This window comes from Fukomys damarensis, unplaced genomic scaffold (assembly GCF_012274545.1).
Source record: "Fukomys damarensis isolate Sample0158 unplaced genomic scaffold, DMR_v1.0_HiC HiC_scaffold_27, whole genome shotgun sequence".
In the NCBI taxonomy this organism is placed as follows: domain Eukaryota; kingdom Metazoa; phylum Chordata; class Mammalia; order Rodentia; family Bathyergidae; genus Fukomys; species Fukomys damarensis.
The window spans coordinates 40,649,410-40,671,102 of NW_022900939.1; the positions used below are offsets into that span (position 1 = coordinate 40,649,410).

Genomic DNA, 21,693 nt, shown 5'->3' on the forward strand with positions numbered 1-21,693 from the left:
AAGCTTACTCGACAGAACAGACTTCCGCTTTCTGGTTAGTGCCGCCGGTGTCTGTTTGGCAGGGACTATGCAACACGGTAATGCAGGTAATGCCCTAGTTTGTGAACCCAGATCTCAGGCACACAGCAGGGGTTTAAAGTTTCTGTGACCAAATCCTACAGAAAAATAAGTAGGTCAGCATCTTACTTAAAGGGCTTTTTTCCCCCCACAAAGGATTTGCTGTAAGTCTTCAAGTCATCTTGTCCAATCCAAAAGCTGTATTTAAGCGTCGAGGGTCCCAGCCAGGGATGCAAGAATCCGACTTTCTGAAACAGATAACCACCGTGGAAGAGCTGGAGCCGAAAGCAAGCAACTGCACCAAGGTACCGCTTCCCTGGGGTGGCGCGGCCCGAGTGTGGGCGCGGAGTGAGGCTACCCCGGTATCTCCCTCCGCAGGTCCTCGTGTGGCACACGCGGACAGAGAAGGTCAACCTGGCCAACGAGCCCAAGTACCGCCTGGACTCCGTGAACATCGAGGTGTAGGCGCGGCGGCGGGACTTCCAGGTACCGTGCTTTTCTCCGCACAGCCCCTCCGTCCCAAGGGGAGGGACCGCGCAGGGAGGGCAGTGCGCCTCGCCCTCATCCCTTGCATGCTTTCTCCGCAGGTTCGCTGGAAGGTTCCGTGCGTCACTCTAGGTGACACTGCAGAATGCCACTCGAGTGTCTTACACACTTCTTTCCCCATTCGGCCTTATGATCAGTAGAGCTGTGAACGGACTGAGTATTTCGTCAACTAAACGTTCCCAATTCCTGGCTTTCAACATGAATTTCTGAAAGGTTAGTGACAAGAATACACTGTACGGGGGGAAAACACTCACAAAAAGGTCAATGGATTCATCTGTTTAATATAGGGAAATAACATTTTGTCAATACTAGGCACCATAAAATGTAAACACAATTACTGTCATAAACCTGGATAGACCTTCAAGGATTGAAAGTAGCTTTGCTTTTTAGTTACCCTGTTTGCATAGAGTGCAGGAAAAGGTCTTCATGTTTCAGCACTGTGTACATTAGAGATCCAAATTCAAGAGGCAGCTGAGATTTGAATTTTTAACATTCATTAAATTAAGTCGTCTAGCAACATCCAGGTTTATCTTCCTTTCACTACCCGCGTTCCCTGTTAAGCACATCGTAACAACAGCACAGTGAGGGGAACGAGGAAACTAAAGAATTTTGATACACGACAGAACAGTGCTCAGTGACACATTTACATTCTATTTATGTGATTAAACGTCGGCTCACACAGTACCTTCTACAGATCACTGGCTAATATGGGGCGGGGTTTGGACTGCCGGAGTATTACTAACGTAACGTGACTACTTCCCTTCTACGCAAACATTAGAGCTATACTTGTACTGAGAGTGAGACTGATTATGCAATCGGCCGGGCAGCTTCGCAGTCATGGCCGTGAAATCCTGGGCGACGCGCGCAGAGCTGCCCTGGACTGAAGTGGTTTCCCAGCCTGCTGCTCACGGCACCGACACGCAGTGGGCACAGGGCAGCGCGGGCCGGGGGAGGGCAGAGTCTATGTACAGGCGAGCAGGGGAGCCAGGCGCACTTCTCCAGGCGTGTCCGGCGTCCGCGCTGGCTGGAGCCCACGGCTTCACTTCCACAGCTGCGTGCTCAGCGTCTGGCCCGCCGCGCTCCCTGGCCAGCCTGCAGCGGTGCTGGGGGGCTGCCCGAAGCCCGGCGTGCCGGCACCGCTCACGCCCAAGCCCGCCATCTGCTGGGTCATCTGTGGGCACAGGAGGCTCGGTTAACAGATCGCTCAGTTTCTTTAGCACAGCTGGACATTTTTCCATTAATGTGAAGATTAGTCAGAGCACTGGGATAAAAGCAGATTACATAAAAATATTTCTTTCCAGAAAGCAGTACCTACTTTGTTTCCTACTATTTTCAGCACTGTTTCATAAAGTAATCTCAATCGTACTGCATTTGTCCACTTTCTGTATTCAATTTTTACCCCCAAAGATTAACCACAATGAAAAAATACCAATCTTTTAATTTGTATCTAGGTGTATGAATATGAGTCCATTAACCTTTCAACTATATATTAAGATACTGTCATGATACTAAATAAGAAAATTTTAGTGAAATACTTCAGAATTATTCTGTATACTTTGATGGCTGTAATCTTTGTATGGCTCTATATATGTTCTAAAGCACATATTCTTTTTGTGTTCAAACGATACGGTAACAGCTAATAACAATTTTCATCACATCCTGTAAAGTGAAAGTCTAATCTGGGGGAGCAGTAGCAGGACTGAACCCAGGGCTCTGCACACGCCTGGTAAGCTCTCTGAGCTACATCTTTGGCCCTTTTAAAAAACTTGTTTTGAGACGGGATTTTGTTGTATTGCCCAGGCTGGCCTTGAACTTGCGATCCTCCTGGCTGGCTGAGATTACAAGCATGTGCCACCGCACCTAGCCACGCGTTATTTTTCTTCCAGAGAAGGAGTTGATTCCTAGGCCTCTTGATTTTGAGACTGTCTTACTTTAAGGCGGGCACATTAAGAGTAGGAAAGGCAAGTCTGACCACAGAGTGCAGAGCGAGTTAAGGAGCCACGCGCAGGAGAGAAGTGTGTTCCTTTTGCAACTTTTCAAGGACACTGACGTGGCTGATGAAACGCGAGTGTCTTCTCACACCATGGAGGGTAGGGGACGCCCTGCCAGGGAGTGGGGCAGGGCCGCTTTCTCCTTAACCTGCTCACTCATGCAGCCACAGGAAAGCTCTTCCTGACATTGGCGCTTTATAACTTCGGTATCACATTCCTTTACACCATGACTGCAAAAGCATGACTTGCAGCAGTCAGGGGATGAACAGTGTTCTGCTCACGTTAGAAATTGGGTGAGGGAACCACGTCTACGAGCCTTTGTCAGGGGAGCTGAAGGGCACGGAGCGCACCTGAAACGGGAGTGTATGGTGAAAGATACGATAAAGTTGTCTTTGTACCTAAGTTCTTCACAGGTTATGTGGAAAGGAAGTACAACTTTCCGTGGCTTTCTGAAAAACAAATGCCTACGGAGCCAGAGGCAGTAACTGCGATAGGGAAAGCAGCCTCAATTACTCCTAAGAGTGTGCTTTTAGAATATGAGGCTGTCTTTTCTAATTTGTGAACGTTGTGCAAAAAAAGACTCCCACTTACCAGTGGACAGGTTAATAAAAGTGGTATTCACAAACACGCGCCCGGAGCTGGCTCGGAGGGGTCGGACAGGGCGTCTTTATAGAACAAGTCGTTCGCCTCTGTGATTAAAACTCTGTATAACACTTTGACCTCATTCAGCATTAGCCGCATGCACCCTCTCGCTAGAGCATCTGATTTCACAGCACGAGTTCGAGAAGAGCAAAGGGCCCCTACCTGAGAGAGGCCCCACTGGGGCTGCTGCGCCTGGGGCAGGCCGAACTTACTCTGGGGCGTCCCCAGCTGCCCCACCATTCCTCCTTGGGGGCCGACAGCATTCTGAGGAAGGGGCATCACGCCCGTCTGTGCATTTCCCATGAACCCGTTGGGCACGGGCACGCCCACCATCATGCTTGTGCTTGGACCCATTGTGCTTCCCAAGAGGCCGGGGGCCGCGGGCACACCCATCGCCGGGAAGCCTTGAAATGTGCTCGGCGGCTGTGAGGTGAATGGAATATTTGTGGGTCCCATGAACACACCTGCATCATAAGAACAACGAAGAGAACAATGAATCAACAGGGCTACTGCATGTAGCTGTGCTCACCCTGCACACACAGAAAAGGGATTATCGTCTTCCTGTCTACTCTGGACAAGTTTCATTCCAGCATGATTTCTCCTACCGCTGACTAACTTGCATCTGAACTCCCACAGCTGGGTATTTCTAGAAATAGTGGAATGCTGGGAAATAATTACTACCCTTAAAAAACCTCAACCTGAAAATGAGAGTGAGTGTCAGACAGCAGCAGGAGGGTGTTCCAGGAGCCCAGACTTCCCGGGACAGAGTGTCCACGCTGACATGCACCGCACGGGGGGCCGCCCCAGAGTTTCCACGCGTGTGAGGGCGGCTTCTTACTTCAGATGGTCTAGCAGGTTAACCGAATGAATGTTAGGCTAGCATTTCATGGTAATGACTAAACATTTCAAAGGTTCTGGAACCCATGTGGTAGCTCAGACGACTTACTGTTTACCTGCAAAAATATGTCCAAAATTTCATGTAAAGTGAACTTCAATAATCTGTCGTGTATGCTTATGAAAATATTAAGTGATATGTGAACAGCTTGTTAATTCTCAATAAAGTTTTGTGAACATGTCATTTCCATTTTATGGGTGTGTAAAGGGCAATAACGAAAGCAACTGCTGCCACAGGAAAGCAGGGAAGAAACAGTTGATATTACTGTGGTTACAAAGTACTTTAGTAATGTCACTGTAATTCTCTGAAAGCACACTGCAAAAGTACTTACCAGGAGTGCTTTGCTGCTGAATAGTCCCTGTCCCGTACAGAGACAGGATAGAGTCTTTGGAGAGCTGTTTCTTTGCTACTTCTTCTGGTTTTGCAGTTTGCTCAGTGAACAGATCCAGATCCCCAGATGTGACTGTGGACAGGGCAGCAGCTGCTGGCACAGAGGGATTCCCCTGAAACAAACACCAAAGCAGGATGTTGAATTCTGCACAATAAAGCTCAGCTCGTCAGCTACCCAGAGTCCAAACAAAGTCAGGAAAAACACGACTGTTCACAAACCCACTGAAAACATCTAGAGTGAAGGTATGATGTTTCCGAGACAGACTAGAGCTCTTTCATAACAAACTGCACTTCCCAGCCAGATGATACAGCTTTCTCCCCATCACACTGGGAACACGATGGGTCTAACAGCTGTGTGGATATCACTGCGCCTGCCTTGAGGAATAGGCATCCCTTGGAATGAAGAACATTTCTAAGCTGGGTGTGTGGTGGCACACACCTGTAATTTCAACACTCTGGGAGGCTGAAGCAGGAGGATCACCAAGTACCAGCCCAGGCTTAGTTAGACCTGTCTCAAAACAAATGGCTGGGGATGTAGCTCAGTGTGAAGGCCCTGGGTTCAATCCTCTGTGTGTGTTTGGGGAGATCTACAACTAGCAGACTGCAAGAAGGTCCTACAATGGTTGCTTAAAAGACTTATCTTTTAGGGCTAGGGATTTAGCTCAGTGGCACCACACCTGCCTCACAAGCACAAGGTCCTGAGTCCTGAGTTCGAACCCTGGTACCAAAAAAAAAAATCCTTTCAAAAGGTACACTGTTGGGATTCTTACATATCTCATCTAAGGCAGGTGTTGTGTTTTGTTTTTGAATCAAGGTTTCACTTATGCAGTCTCGGCTGGGCTTGAAGTTGCTATTTTTAAGGTCAAGCTGGCCTCAAATCCCCAATTCCTTATGCCACCATACCTGGCCTCTGGGTCAGCTGTAACAGCATTAGAACGGACACACACATAACTCAACTATATCCTACACTGGAGGTAAACAAACACAAATGGAGGTATTTAATATAAAACAATTTTGTTAACTTAATCTGTATCTCTTTTTGAGACAGGGTCTCACTCTGTAGTCCAGGCTGGCCTTAAACTCACAGCAATCCTCCTGCCTTAGCCTCCCTCCGGAGTGCTGGGATTACAGGCATCACCACCATGCCTGGCTACTTAATCTGTATCTTGCACACAGTACTGAACACACTGATCTTACCTAATCATCTCTGCAGTCACTGAATGCTTTCAATATGGAAGTTTAATGAATTCTATGAAGACTGGTCAAAGCTGCTTAAAAGTCTTCTCAAACTATACATCACTTACAGTGAGTGGCAAAGAGTTAAATTAAAAATCGCCTCATTCGAACACCATGTAATAAATTAGTATCCAAACATTCTACTCACAAATGAGGCAACAAATCATCTTCAACCTATAATGGCTAGTTAGGAATCATGAGACATTTGCTTCATTTTGTAAAACTTCACGGTACCACACAGAATAGTGCCTTTGCATAAAGACACCCTAGCTACCAGGGAACACACAAATCACAGAGGCCAGGCCGGGGGTACCGGTGTCCCCTTGTGCACAACATGTCAGCTACACAGTGCAGGGTCACTCGCTTGGGACTACGTGCATATTGTTAGGTGCCAAAGCAACTACATCGCTAAGTCATCTTTTTCCTCACATTTAATGCCTGTCCATTCTAAGGATCTTCCACACCCTGGGGTCTCTTCCCTGTAGATGTAAGCACAAGAAAACCCAAAGTGGTCAGTGAAACTCATTCTGATTTCGTACACGAGCATGACCTGCACTCCACGAGTGTTTCCCACAGAGGAGACTGTGGAACATGGGTGCGGCTAGACGACGCCCGCACGGCATGGCTGTGGGTGCTCCAGTGTCGTCTGCCATCCTCTGCTGGTGCTGACAGGGAGCTGTGAGGTCTGACAGACTCTGTGCCACAGGGGTGTGGATGACCGCTGGGCCCTGGGACCGTCCCTCCCTCCACTGCGCTGTCGAGTATTCCTAGGCCTGGACGGGTAAGGCAGACACACGGCCAACCTGTTTCCTACTCACAAGTGGAAAATCTTTTACTAGAATTTATATCTGCTGGAGAATCGAGTTCAGAGTACTTCATAATCTTGGTGTTCAAACTAGTTTAAGTTCTTTCATATATTAAATATCCACCAACATTAGAAAATTATACAGTGTATGTGTAAAATCTGTACTTCATTATCAAAGGCACTATTTTTAAATGTGCGGTCTCCGTTCGTTGCCCTGCCCCTCCTCGTCAGGGCTCTGTGCCCTATCACAGTGCCACGTGTGCAGAAGTTAACACCCACACCCGCTGCTAGCAGTGAACGGCACAGGCCACACACTCACCGAGACCGCAGATGAGCAGAGCCAAAGCAGCTCTACCCAAGGGGGACCTCAGTTCCTCTTTTTATGTATGTTGCAGCAGGGGGAGAAAGGACAAAGCCATAAAATGAGCTATCTTTGCTGAAAACAAACACTATTACTACAGGCAAGTTTGACAAAGATCCATTTAACTCATTTCTAAGAAGTCTGCTTGTGCAGTTCTAGAGGTAAGTGCACAATAACCGTCGTATCAGAACGTGTTTGTGTTAACAGTCTTCTCAGTAAGACCTAGACTTTGCTGTACTATAACTGTATAAATCAGATCTGGCTCAGTTTTTCTGCAGAAAAGAAGGCATGTTCCTAAATAATGCCATACTGAAACTGATTATTTATAATTTACTGTTGCATGCTGAAGTCATCTGTACCCTGAAAATTCCTGTACTTCACCTTTATGAAAATTCTATGTCATGTTAAGACGATTCTCCATTAATGTCAAAAATAATTTCGATCATTAATATACTGCTGTAAATAGTTCTTTAAGCACACACAAAAAAAGCAAGGGAGGTTTTTAAAGCTAACTTAAAATATAATTTCACCTTTATGAAAATTCTATGTCATGTTAAGACGATTCTCCATTAATATGTCAAAAATAATTTCGATCATTAATATACTGCTCTAAATAGTTCTTTAAGCACACACAAAAAAAGCAAGGGAGGTTTTTAAAGCTAACTTAAAATATAATTTAGCTTCAGGAAAGAGAATATATAAACTGAATCTGCTAGAACTTCTTACTGCAGTCACAACTAGCAAATGACCAGTTTAAAAAACCTCTGAAGCATGTGACCTCGTTCATCGTGGGTCAGGCTGAAGCAGTCCAAGTATTTTTCCCTGTTGGTCATAAATGAGCCAGCCAAGGTGAGAACTTTAAATATTTTATGCTTTATGGGTCACATGGCCCCTGCTGTAGCTTTTCAATTCTGCTTTGATAACAATGAAGTAGCCAGAACCAACATTGGAACCGAAGGGAGCGCGTGGGTCCCAGTAAAACGTTACCTACCGAAAACAAGCCGCAGGCTTCATTTGCCAAACTCTGGCCTAAAGTGGTTTTTCAAACCAGTGACTGCTCAGAACAAGTATTCAAAGGAATAATCAGGAGCCAGAAGACCAGTGTTGCCACATACCTGAGCCGGGGGCATCACAGCTGCAGGTAAAGGGTTGGAAATCATCGGGCCAAAGATGTCCAGGTCGTCGCCCAGGGCTGGCAGTGTGGCTGTGCTCCCATTGGTTACCGGTGCCTCAGCGGGGCCATCTGAGAAGAGCACAGATCCCCGTTGTAAGGCAAAATCGCTTCCAGGGTCTGTCCCTCTGCCCAACTTTTAATTTTGTTTATTCTTTACCCACCCAGTTTCTAGGTGTATACCCACACCCGCTTTTAACAAATTATTCACAATATTTTGCACACTTATTTTTGGAGGTCTCATTTGACCACTTCTAACTAACTACATTGGAAATAAATTTTGATGACTTGAAATGTCTGAAATGTATTTTAAAGTCATAACAGGGGGAAAAACAGATTGTAAAACACACTATTTTAATTGATTCTATAGAAACATTTATAAAATTCTGAAAAATTATTTAAGCAGACACCTTTAACGATGACGGTGCCAAGACACAGAGCCATCTGTGGAATGGGATTCTGACACAGCTTCCTACCAAAAAATTCAAATAAAATTTGTTTTAAAATATCAATAATTGAAAAAAGAATTTTACATGTCCTTTTCTATTAGCAAATAAATAACTGCACAGTGCGAGGAGTGGGAATTCCCAGCAGTGTTCTGGGGGACATTTCACAAAGTTCAGTGTTCTTTGGTCACAACCAAAAAACAGCTCAGAGTGGGACCCGGAGACGAATCACTCTTCAGTAAGGAATGTATAAGTACAGTCTTCTCAAAGATAAATCATTTTAAAGGGCTTTGCAACATTAAATGGGTTGCTTTGTGCAAAGTGGTGCTCGGATATTTGATATGTTTAAGGAAGAATCTTCCACCCACATTATTTCCACCACAGCCCACAGAAACTCTCACTGGTTTCCCTTTTTCAAAGTATAACTATAGAAATTGGAGTCTCTTATTTCTTTACTTAAGCGTCAATAAATTATAATCATTAGCATCAATGAATAAAAGGTTACAATATTTTTTACTATTTTATTTATATAAAGGCATTTGAAATCTCAATTAGGTTAATTTGAAAAATAACTGCAAGTGTATGTCATCAAGTCATCTGCAGTGATAATCACATCGGAACGGTAAAAAGTATATTTACTGTATACGTAGGTTACATATAATCCACAGACGCGCACAAACTGAAAGGTGAAGCAACAAGATGACGCAGCGATTGTAATTCGTAACACAGAATCCTAAACTGACAGCTATGGATGAGGATTTAGGTGACTCATCACGTCTACCTTTTCAGGATGGCAGCATTTATTTTTCAAGTCTGGCTTCTTTAAAGAGCTATTCTAGTTCATTCTAAACATGAGCCAGAAATAAACATTTGAAAAGGAGACGGTTTTAGATTTACAGACACAGCCAACGTATCCCTTTGTGATCTGACACTTCGGTAAAGAACCCAGATGAGGATGCATCAGTAGTGGTGCTTTAACCCAGAGCCTTTCCAGCGGACACACTGAAGTATGCTGATACGAACGAGGAGGCACTTTTCTTAAGCAGGAAATATATCTATATACAACTACATAAAACTGTAAAAAAACTATAAATAAAACTAACATAATCTCACACAAACGGAAGTCCTCCAAAGGAAACGGCCATCAAAAGAGGTATAGAAAGGGAAACTGACACACTGAATATAAACAATTAGCTCCAGCTTCTTTTTCAAGCTACAGCAAACACCAACAATTAGGACAAATTTATGAAAACTTCAACGTTAGAAACTACTACCACCTTATTTTGGGGCAGTGAATGAAGCAGACACTATCAGCTGATTCTTAACCGCAGAAGGCAGATGTTTCACAGGACACTGCTGTAACCAGCCGCGAGGCTCTTCCTCTACGCACAGATTAATTTTCCATTATATTTACAAACTGTCTGTTTCAGAAAGTCTAAGGCGCTCCAAGTAGTCTACTCCATTCTAAATATGTACTTATTTATACTTTCAAATCGAACTTTTTTGGGTATCTATTAACTTATGAAGCACATTATTTGGTTTTTAGTCTGATTTTATTCCTCACAGACTTTAGTTTTAGCTTAGGATTAACCATTAGGACTAATAAATTTTCCAGTGTCCCAGACCTAGAGAAAAGCCTTGGATTGTGATCTCAATTTTTACGACTAGGTAACAACATAATCTTGTGAAGGACTCAAGACATGTAAAAATGAAGAAACCACAAGCGCCTACTACTACCATGGATGCTGGTGATGTTTGTACAACAATGTGGATGGATTTAATACACTGAACACTGCAAATCTTACCACAGTTTTAAAACAATAATTACAAGTACACAAAATAAAATGATGTAAGTGTAGGTGGTGGGAGAACAGCATTCTGGGGTACTGCACAGACCCATAATTTGTAATTTATGGGCATGTATGTGGTTTCCTGATCTTCACCGTGAGAGACTAACCTGCACATCCACACGGCTAAATATACATTTTATAACGCTCATGCCCGCTTCTTCCAGGGAATGTGATTTCTGTTTTCACCGCCACACTGAAATGAGTCCATCCTCTCATTCTGAGTTTTAACAAATATGTGAGAAGCGGCCTCTGGACGCCTCAGGCTTTCCACACCGACTCCCGTAACACCCAGCACAGCAGCTCACAGCCCTGTCTCAAGGGCCCACCTGAGAAGCACCTTGGGATGAGACCGGAAGCACCCGCTCAGGACAGCTGGCGTCATCTTCAGAGGGCTGAGGAAGGAGACCCCTCGGCGCCCCAGGCCCAGTTCCCACAGCCTCAACCAGGACCCCTCCCCACCCCGCCACGGGGCCTGGGCTTCACCCCAGACAGTTCCTTACTGCTGCAAAAGCCACACACCCATAGATTTGTTGAAAAATGAATTCTTAACCTAAATGAAACTTGTCAACCACATAAAATCAGTAAATTCAAGTTCCCAATGGGTTTTGATGTTTTACTCACATTTGGCTTCTAAACACATTTCTTAAAAAGGACAGTTTCCATTCTTTTTGAAGGTCACTGTTTTTCAGTTTTAAAAAGTACAGATGAAGACTCATTATCGTTGCCATTATTATCAACATCCTTTTACCCTGGACGTTTTGAAACAAGGTTTACATGTTAGCATTTCTGTCTGCATAAAGGACCGGATGACCAAGACCTCCGGGTGTCACTCACCTGGCCAGGCAGGAGGACTCCGCTGACTGACGAGGGCGCTTTCTTCAAACTCTCCTTCACCAAACGCCACCAATTACAAGGGGACTTAGGTGAAGGGAGTGTAAGGAAAACTGTCACAGGCACCGGCCAGGGTGACCGCGTCTTGCGGTGGCCCGCGGTTTCCCCGAGAGGGCAGGCCCGACCTCTCAGAGGCTGGAACCTGCAGCAGCCTGGGTGCAGCCACCGCTCCCTCCCCTCCCTCTCCACACCTCTCTCCGCTCCGCTCCACTCCGAGGGAAGGAATTCACACCAAAGCCACCTAAGACTCCAAAATTTAGAGTAACTTTTACATAACTTACAATGGTTCGTGCTGACTTTGAGAAGCGGGGACATAAACAGTCCAAGCTACATTTACGCTTCATTCTTTCTCATCATCTCTGCTCTCCCACTGTCATTTTCCTCTCAAGTTACAGGGAAGAAGACAGGCCAGAGAGACCGGGTATCAACAGCCCTCAAAGAAGAAGATTCCAAACCACAGGACGCTTAATGTGGTCTTCTGGTCAAGGGCCCATGCACAGCACAATTCCTGCTGACTGAATAAAAGCTCTCGGCCACAAAAACAACTGAGTATCACGACAGGAAAAAAAGGTTTCACAGAAGAATTTTAAAAATTGAGAAATAATAAGGCTTATTCAAATTAAATGTTTGAAGCAGGGTAAATCACTCTAATTTTACAAAATACACGAGCAGAGGCCGTGTAGCGCCTGTGTGCACGCCGACACAGAGGCACTAGGCTGGCAGATGCGGCTCTGTCTGTCTGTCCGTCTCTCTGCTTACCGGTAACCACACAGACGGCACCGGAACAGCGCTGAGAGTGGCGAGCAGCAGGCCGAGGCAGCGTGGCCTTTGATCAGCATGCAGAAAATGTAGGTGTTGGATAATACAATAAGGAGAGATCCAGAAAGAAACCCCTAAGGCAAGTGGAAGAAACAGAACTGGGGACAACAGCAATGAAGCACAAAGGGCCCCCTGAAAAGGCAATGAGCAAACAGAAGAAATTAGGACAATGCGTAAAATGAAGAAATAGGGCATCGATCTTCCAGGCAAGGCATCGATTCTACAGTTAGTGGCTTTCGACCCTACCGTCCAATTTCAAGCTAGTGTTTTTTCTGTGCACTGAGTTGATGACAAATATTGAAACCTGCATCCATACCAGAAGCTGGTCTCTGAGCTCCACGAAAAGCTGTCCGCTCCGCATTTTATTTGAACACAGGCATGCTCAGCACCTTCCTACTGACCTGCCTCACATCATGACGCTGCACGCTCAGGGGCCACTCCCTGTGTGGCAGTCCTTACGCCAGTCCCTGGCCTGCAGAAGCCCTCCACACGACAAGAACCGAGACTGTACCAGAGCCCAGCTGACACCAAAAACCCAAGAGGACAGGTAAACAAACGTAGGCACCGTTCAGTGGCCCATCCAAGTACCTTTGGGAATGTGTAACTTAAGCGGAAATGAGGCTGTAACACTCCACATCTGAGTACTGATACTCACCGAGGATCTCCATGCTAGCACAGTCCTGACTCTACGTAAGGAATCTCGATTTAACCTTCTCTATAAACTCCAGCGAATCTGCACAGTAACTTCCCAGAAACTCTTCATCGTGGAAAACCCTGGCACCCCAGGCAGAAACGGGGACCCGCCCTGACTCGGAGTGCAGAAGGTGAATGTGGGTACCAGCCTGTCTCCCCAACAAAACCCCAGGGCGGCAGTGACTCTGGACTGAGCCGGAAAGGCCCACTTGCCGCCAGTTCACCTCCACCTGTGTGGGATCCGCAGGAGCAGTCTGCGGGAGCTACCGATGGCCTCACCGAGGAGAGCTGGCCCGGACAACGGCCCACACCTATGAATTCCACCTCCCAAACGCTTCTCCTGTGGGCCTGCAAATTCTTCCGTTTCGTGTGTTAACGCCACGTGAGCGCACTTATACTGGACATGCTTCCGTGTGCTCGGGCTCCTTACTCCCCATTGACCCCGCTTTTATAGCCCTGAGCTCTCACGTACTCCCGCCAGTGATGTCACCAGAAGAGAGAATGCGGCTGTCTCCTTAATTTAATGCTTGGCACAAAGCAAATGCTCAATAAAAAGCTGTGATGCATTCCAAAAACAGATTATGGAAGGATGTTTTGGTAAAAGCACAGCACTGCCAAAAATAAATTAACAGGTAACCCTACTTTTGTTTAGGAAAAAAGTGAAATACTGACACCATCTTTGAAAAGTACCAGTGGTCTCCTGGCTGCAAATCTCTTTGCAGTCTTGTTCTATTTAACCACCAGCACATTCAGCCCTAGTTGCTCCTTCGTCAAGCCATGGCCACTGTCTCCTAGAAGACCCCAAGGTGCCTGCCGCCAGTGCCACTGACTCGCTTGTCCCCAGCCCCTGCCTCCATGCCACCTGTGACGTGACTGCGGGTCTCCTTCAGCAGCCACCACGCTTCTACTCTCCTGTTCCACATCTCACGGTAGCACCTGAGAAGTATTCCAAGGCTCTCTGCGCAATGTGAGATGCAAGTGGGTCGTAAATCCTAAGACACTCTACAAAGATGCGAACAGGTGAGTTTATCTGGGTTATTTCTCTTTTCTAAGTATTACTCTAAAGGTGACTTCTATAAAACATCAAATTTTACTTGTAATAAGCATACATGGTACAAAATAAGTATTTGTGTTCCTTCTCTAGCAACAGCAAAAACATTAAACTATGAGTTAAATAAAATGTAAATTAGGAATTTTAGCGCTAATCCAGATTTCAAGCTGAATTCTCATAAGCAATACTCTCAGATAATCCCATCTCTTCCTTAGCATTTTTTTTTTTTTGCCTTGCAGTGTGCAAACTTCAACTCTTACCGTAACCACACACATTTCTGCATTTTCTGTTATTTGCCGGAGCTCCATGAGCTCTGCAGGTGCTCAATAAATAACAGGGTGCATCCCTTACTTGAATGTCAGAGGGACTAGCTGGCCATAATCTATCTGCACAGATAATCAAAAACAAAATCGAAGGGCAACATGAGATTCTTATTACGAACCTAGCTGAAGGCAAACAAAAACGTGGTAGGTAAGTGGGTGTTGCTTTTTTTGTTTTGTTTTGTTTTGTTTTGTTTTTGAGACAGGATCTCACTACGTAGTTGAGATTGACCTGGAATTCACTATGTAGCCCAAGCTGGTCTTGAACTCACAGTGAACCTCCTGCTTCAGCCTCCCGAGTGCTGGGATTATAGGCATGCGCCACCACGCCCGGCCTGGTGTTGCTTCTCATCACCACTTCTGACTGTGAACGCTCAGGCTTGAGTTCACCCTCACTACAGTGCAAACTGTCAACCCTAACTCCGCATCAGTAACTAATGAGGCCTCACCGAAAATAGGCATGAATTTTAAAGTGGAAACAGCACTGATTACAGAAGGCTGCTTCTGTGGGATGCAGTCCACTCTCCTTAATGGCAAACTTCTTAGAGCTTTCTAAATTTTCATGTTGCTCAAAGAATTTTTGTTTGTTTTTGGTACTGGGGATCGAACTCAGGCCTTGCACTTGCAAGGCAGGTGGTGGAATCAAAGAATATTTTCTACTAAATGAACCACTGAAAGATTTTTCCTTAATAAGAATATTATCTGTAATTATATTTTATTAAAATATATGGCTTGCTTTCTGAAATGAAATAAACCTCCATTTTTTTGGTAAACTGAAGTCACAAACATTCATTTAAAATATTAAAATGTCTATGCTTTATTTTTAAATGTTTTTAAAAAGTACTTGAGAGTTAAGTGGAGCTATATAATTTTTAAAATTTTTTAAATCAGATCCCCCAAATTTAAAGACTCAATCCAAAGATGGGCATCTGAAATGACCAGACATTTCTCAGATGAAGAAGTAGAAATGGCAAATAAATATAGGAAAATTGTTCAACATCACTGGTCATCCGAGAGATACAGACTGAAACAACACTGAGATTCCATCTCCCTCCAGATAGAATGGCTGTCACCAAGAAATCGGCCGGTCATAAAATGCTGGTGAGGCCGTGGGGAGAAGGACCCTTTCTCGAACGCTGGTTGGAGTGTAAATGGGAACAACCACTGTGAAGTCGGTGTGGAGAGGCCTCTGAAAACCAGAACTAGAGTTCTACCTGACCCGGCTGTTCCCCTCCTGGGTCTCTTCCTGAAAGAGTTCAAGGCATCACACCACACTCATGTTTATAGCGGCTCAGTTTATATCAGCTACACCCAACAGACGAATGGACGAAGGAAATGTGGTGTCTGCATACAACGGAGCACTGCTCTGCCAGAAAGGAGGAGAAATTTGAATTGTCTTCAGGTAAACGGATGCACCTCAAGTCCGTCATTTAAATGAGATAAATCAGACGCACAAGTTTAGGTATCACACTGTTTCTCTGTTGTGAGAAACACGAAGGATAAATAAGAGAAAAAGCAGAGGTTGGATCCTGGGAAGTAGGAAGAATACGCTCAGATAGGAGGGTAAGAAGGGAGTGGGAAGGGGGAAGAAAGAAATGGAAAAGGAGGGAGAAAATGGAAACAAAGCTTTCGTAAATGAAGAGGGGAAGGGCGCTGAAATAGACATAGAAAAAAGAAGAAATGAGGCGTATGATGTACAGATACAAATTCTCTGTGAAGAATGTGATCATTCTGACAACTACGTACTAATAAAAGTTACAAAAATAAATTTTGTTTATAATTTTGATCAAAATTATTTTTAAATTATTCTTACTGTTAAACAGGTCGCGTTTAGGTTAATTTCTGTAAACGACTGACACGGCCTTAAAAGACAGTCGACTCCGCTGCACGTTCTAACCGGCCAGCTCCTGAGCAGGGGTCGGAGGGAGGCCTCCTGCAGGAGGACCAGTCTTTCGGGAGGGCACACACAGATTCAGAGCTGCTGAGACTAAGAGGAAATGCTGTAGAACTCATTAACATGTACACACCACACACACACACCCCTGTACCGTTTTGTAGCCTCAAAACAAAAACAACACCAAACGGCATAAATTTCCTTCCAAATGCCTAGACATAGTGACAAGCCACATTTCTTGGGAGGTCTCTCAGACAGCTGTGAGTTCCCCATGGGCCAAAGCCCACGCTGTCCCCAACCACCCTCCTCTGCCTCTCTCGGCAGCAGCGGCTCTTCATGTCGTGTCCAGCAGGAGCCCTGTTCTAGTCACTCGGCATATCCTGAGTCCATCCTCCACATGCACTCCAGAGGCCCACCCCTCTCACTGACCGCCTGACCCGGTCAGGGCACGGTCTCGGCCCAACCAGGTGCTGTGAGAAATCCACACCATTTATTCTGGCATTCCTGTTTCCATACACCAGGTGGAGATGCTAGATCTGGTCATACTGTGCATGTAACAAGTATGCCCAGCACTTATTTTGTGTGACACTATTTCACCTGGTGGCATTCGAGGTTTATTTTCTATGACAGTTCGACAGTTCAACGTAATGTTTGAGAACATGAACTTTGGAGCCGGACTACCAGGCCTATACTCTTGTTCTCAACTGACTATGCACTGATAACTACATTTCATTAGCACTGGTGTTATTCTATGCTCCTCGGGGAATAAAAAAGGAAAAAAAGGTCTTCATATGTTCAGCACAGATGCAAATTTTAAAAATATTTTCAAGCCAAGTTTGGTTGAATCCACAGAGACCGAAGACTGGCTTCATTAGCTTGGTCGGACTGTCCTAGGCAACTGCTAACCAGTTATCAGTTTTTATCAATGGAACTCAGGAGTGTGTAATGCAGAGTCCTACAGGAGCTACATGGGCACAGGAACAAAGAGCAGCACCCTGTGGGCCGCAGGAGCCAGTCCAGAGGGGGCAAACCTGCAAACCGCGTTCGGGACTTGTTCACCACAGCACTTCGTGACGAGAGCGCCAAGATACTAGGAAATGTCAGAGACTAGAGGGCAGGTGATAACCACGTCTCTCCTCCCACTTCTGGTGTTAACAGTGTAAAGCACTAAAATACACAGTGATCTCCATAGGCCTGAAACACAAATTAACACCTGAGAGTGAGGCAGCTCTGTAGTACGTGTGACCAGGAACAGAAGGCAGGAGTCAACAAACCGCAGTCAGCGCTGTCTGTCACGCTGGCCGGATCACAGTCACGCTCACTTTTTACTTGTTATTTTCACTGCCTGCACACTGAGAGAGGGTTGAGTAATTGCAACAAAGATCGTATGATCTTTAATGCCAAAAAATTATGTTTGGCTCTTTCCATAACAAAATGCCAGCTTCTATTAAAAAGTTTGTAGAAAGAATTTTATGTTTGGCTTTTTTTTTGGTACTGGGGATCAAACTTGGGATCTTATACTTGCAAGGCAGGTAGCAGAACCACTGAGCTAAAAATCCTCGGCCCCTTTATGTTTGACTCTTGATGGACAGTTTAACAGGAAAAGTGAGCTGAGGAAAGTAGTTTAGCTTGAGTTACCAGGGTGGAAAAAAAAGAACATGAGTTCACCAAAGTCCCATGTAAGGAAGAGATGGAATTTCTAAAACCTGACCTTAACTGTTATCCTATTATGAGACTAGGAAGAATGATCCAGAGGGCCCTGATCTGAACTTCCTAGAAATGCTTCAAATTAGGTCTGGGGATGTAGCTCAGTGGCACTGTGCCTACCTCGAAAGTGCAAGGTCCTGAGTTTGATCTCCAGTACTTAAAAAAAAAGTTTCAAATTAATGTCTGCTCTGGTTCACATCACTTCTGTATGACTAAAGATCATGTCTCATGGCATTTGCTCCTAAATACCCAGTGTGTTTACAGGAGAAAACTCGAGTTCCTGTAGAGGAATGCTCTTGAGCAGAAAACTAGTCTACTGGCCAAGGCAGATGGCACTGTGGAATCAGGACCCTCAACTACTGGACCAATAATCAATCCAGATTAGGACCAGTCTGTTTTAAACTGAAACGGACCTTCAATTCTCTGTAGTCTCACATGAGTTTCATGAACTCATCGTATCTTGTGCTTAATTTATTTTTTAAGTCTTCAAATATTTTAGAAAAGAATTTAGGATACTTACAAGCTAGAGGATGAAGAGTTCTATGTGCTCTGGACAAGATACTCCCCTTTCCCCGCTGCTCAAACTAGAAGCTCTCTTTTCTGACTCCCATTCTCCCACCCTACGAGCTAAACCTCACTGTTCATTGCCAACAGAATGCCCTGGGTATCCCTAACCCTGCTCTAAACAAACGAAACTTGTTTCTGCCTAATGCTCTCCCAGCGTCTACACTTGCCCTCCGCCAACAGCCTAGGACGCACACGTCCACGGTCTGGAAGAGTCCCCGCAGACCCACACGCAAGGCGACAGGAGTAATTAATTGTTCATGGTCAGAAGCCACTGACGCTGAGAAGTTATTTGCTGTGCAGCAGGCAGGCAATGGCTTATTCTAAGAAGGATGCCAAAGTCAAACTAAATCTGTAGTACTGGCTTTCAGACAGAGTGATAGAAACCAAGAAAATACTCAGAGGAACCTGAAAAATCTGACACCGTATGCGACGGTGACACAGCTGGGACACATCCTGGACGGCACAGCTGATGTTGTTGTCGCAGAAACGCCCCAGTTGGCCCACCGGCCTGGGAGTAAGGGGAGTAAATGGTTACTGTTGTCAGATGTTGCTTTCTGGGGACACTTACTATGCAGCAACAGCTGAGTGTCACAAGAGCCAGCCATCCCTCTGTCTCCTAGACTCTCTTTCTATCTGCTATTAGAAGGCACTGTCACAACTTGTTTCCCTGTCTTGAATGATCACATCTGCCTGCCCTACAAGTTCATCTCCAACAGCAAACATCTTGTAATGTCATCTTCTGTGGGGGAGGTGCTTTCTTGCCTATACTTTCCCTGTTACCACTCCGTTTCTCTTCACGGCAAAAAAATTTAAGTACCCGAGTTCACATACACATTTATTCAATCTATGTTTTTTCCTTCTGTTCACCCTGAACTCATGAATCATGCTTACACTTCCACCACCTCGCGTCTACTTGTCATCTCTGGTTGCTGAACCCAGGGATCATTTCTCCACGTTCCTTTTGTTTGATGAGCCAGATTTGGGACAACACTCATCCTTCGCCTGCACATCTGGTGACGTCTCCCTGCGCGTGAAGCACAGCCATGTGAAAATGAGCAGAAATGACAGTCACAGCTCCAGAAAGCACCGGTAAGAACTGCCACGGGTCTGTCTGCGCTCTGACCGCCACGGTCTAAGATCAGGGACAAGCACACTACGGCCTGCAGGCCAAATGTGCTCTTCTGCCTTTTGTGTAAATAAAGTTTCAGGGAACACAGTTATGTCCATTCAGTTATGCATTCACTTTAGCTAAGCAGTTAAGACAGAGACCCTGAGGCCCACAAAACCTGAAGTATTTCCTGTCTTTTAACTTAAAATAAGAGGGCTGCCGACTCGTGTCCTGGAGAGGCTGCTCTACTAACCTGGGGACCGAGGTGAAGACAAGAAGCAGAGCAGCCATTAATTCAGACGGACACAGCAGGAGTGAAAAACTAACTGTGCCTGCAAACCTCTAACAATCCAAGGCCAGTGCCAAAATCACAGCCTGACTGCTCACAGGTGCGCACTGACCGAATGCTGCGCTCGCTTTCCCGCTCCCTGGCTGCACCAGGCTCCCCACCGAGCTTTGTCCCTTCACGGGTTCTACGCACTGATGCCTTCCAGTTTTATATCCCCTGCCCAGACTGCTCCCCAAACTCCATCAGGTAACTCTCTGGAGAGATTTCCCTTTTAACCTTTCTGGTCTACTAACCGTGTTGTTCTTGCATTATTAATTATAAGTAAGGATTTCTGTTATGACCCAAGCAAAACTGCTGCACTGACATCCAGATTTTCTGCAGACTCCCCATCCAAGCAGGTGGGAACCGAGCCCTGACTGGTGAGGCCCTAACAGTGCCATCCCCTCTTCCTTTCCCCCAGTCAATTGTTCAGCAAATCCTGCTGAATCTCTTCAACCTATGTCCCAAATCTGCTTAGTACACCTTACAGCCTCCAAAGCCAGCAGCAGCTGTCACGTACACCCTCTGCCTCTGGCCTCAGCTTACTGCACTCTTTCCTCAACACTGGATCCCCAACAGTTCTTTAAATGCCAAAATCGGTTTGTTACATTTTTATAAATCTCTCCGACGCGTTTCCAGACCACTCGGAGTAAAAGCCTAGGTCCCGTCGCACGCTGCACCCTCCGGGCCCCTGATTCCCCAGCCCCGGTCACTGTGCTCCGGCCATCCTGCTGCCCACATGGCTCCTGCTCACGTCTGCTGCTCCATCGCTCCTGCCGCAGAGCCAGACACCGCGCCTTCTTCAGGCCTTTGTTCCCCATCCGTTTTATCTACAGCACTCACCACGTACGACCTATAATACACACTCGCCTGTTCATGCAGCGTCTCCTCAGACAGAATGAAAGGTCCCGGGAGACTGCGATTAGTAGTGTTTCCTTCCAGCACCCACCCCCGTGGGGACAGGGGCCCCTGGACACACACAAGTCCCTAATGCTGTGTCTGCTGAATCAATAACGAACCTGTGAGATACGAATCAAGTTTGGTCTGCACCTTACACTTCCAAGGTATAAACTGAGGACCAGGCATGTGTTAGACTGGGACGGAAACGCTCCAGGAAGGACAGACTCCATGGAGTAAAAACACTTCCTCACTTTGTAATAAATCTCTTCCTTTCTCTCACTTACAGCAAAGGAAATAAAATACAGAAATTATGTGGTCTACAATTTAATATAATTACATTTAGAACCCTTAAAATTACAGCTTTTAAAAAATATATTTCTCATAGACTACTTTTCACCATCATAGAAGAATTTTACCTCCAGGGAGTGTATCTGTATGATATACCCACTTCCTAAGAAACGGCTAAAACATTCAACTGGAATTTTTAAAACAAAACAATTTACTCAAGAAGAACTAAGATCGGCCTTTTGAGAGGCAGTCTATGAAACTCAACTACCCTTCAACAAACTGCCTTTCATTTTTTTCTGTCGGTCTTTCTTAAAACTAAACAAAGTTTTTCTGTTCATCACTGCTCTAAGACTCAGATGTTAATAAAAATAACCACTTCTCAAGCCAATTCTCTCAGAAGGGAAGAAGACGGAGAGGAGCTCACAGCATCCGCAGCGCCCCTCTTTTCCCCACGCGGACACCTGTGAGTGCTGCCGCGAGAACAACCAGGGTTCGGCAGCCGTGGCGAGCACTTCTGCGGCTACGAAACACACTGCTTACGGTAAACGATGCTAAACCTGCACAGCTTGTGATAAGGCTACCCCAGAATTATTTGCTGAAGGGAAAAATCCCCCCCAAAACTAAAACATGGAGGAAGGGTGGGGGGGCAGAGAAAAGGGGAAGGAGGGAGAGGGAGAGAGCGCACGGGAATGCTTTTTATTTTTAATTTGGCGGGGGGGGGGGTGCGGGGGAGGGAG

At 45.6% G+C, this 21,693-nt stretch overlaps 2 protein-coding genes across 5 annotated transcripts in view; one reads left to right on the forward strand and one right to left on the reverse strand.

The window, feature by feature from the left end:
• The window catches only part of B3gat2 (beta-1,3-glucuronyltransferase 2), a 44,756-nt gene extending 44,026 nt beyond the window's left edge, over positions 1–730 (forward strand). Inside the window, exons 3-5 of the mRNA XM_010617857.2 lie at positions 214–362; positions 436–543; positions 645–730. Of these exons, the coding sequence (XP_010616159.1) occupies positions 214–362; positions 436–522 (236 nt within the window). The 3' untranslated portion in view covers positions 523–543; positions 645–730. The remainder of the gene's footprint in view (positions 1–213; positions 363–435; positions 544–644) is intronic.
• Smap1 (small ArfGAP 1) overlaps positions 535–21,693 on the reverse strand; it is a 100,063-nt gene continuing 78,904 nt past the window's right edge. For 2 of the 4 annotated variants that reach the window (XM_010617855.3, XM_033756785.1), the window contains exons 7-10: positions 8,039–8,166; positions 4,463–4,634; positions 3,399–3,700; positions 728–1,774 (exon numbers count right to left, since the gene is read on the reverse strand). In XM_010617855.3, coding sequence (XP_010616157.1) covers positions 1,643–1,774; positions 3,399–3,700; positions 4,463–4,634; positions 8,039–8,166 — 734 coding nt within the window. In that variant the 3' untranslated portion in view covers positions 728–1,642. Of the gene's footprint in view, positions 1,775–3,398; positions 3,701–4,462; positions 4,635–8,038; positions 8,167–21,693 lie in introns of all 4 variants that reach the window. The other 2 variants (XM_033756784.1, XM_010617856.3) reach the window with 2 other exon arrangements.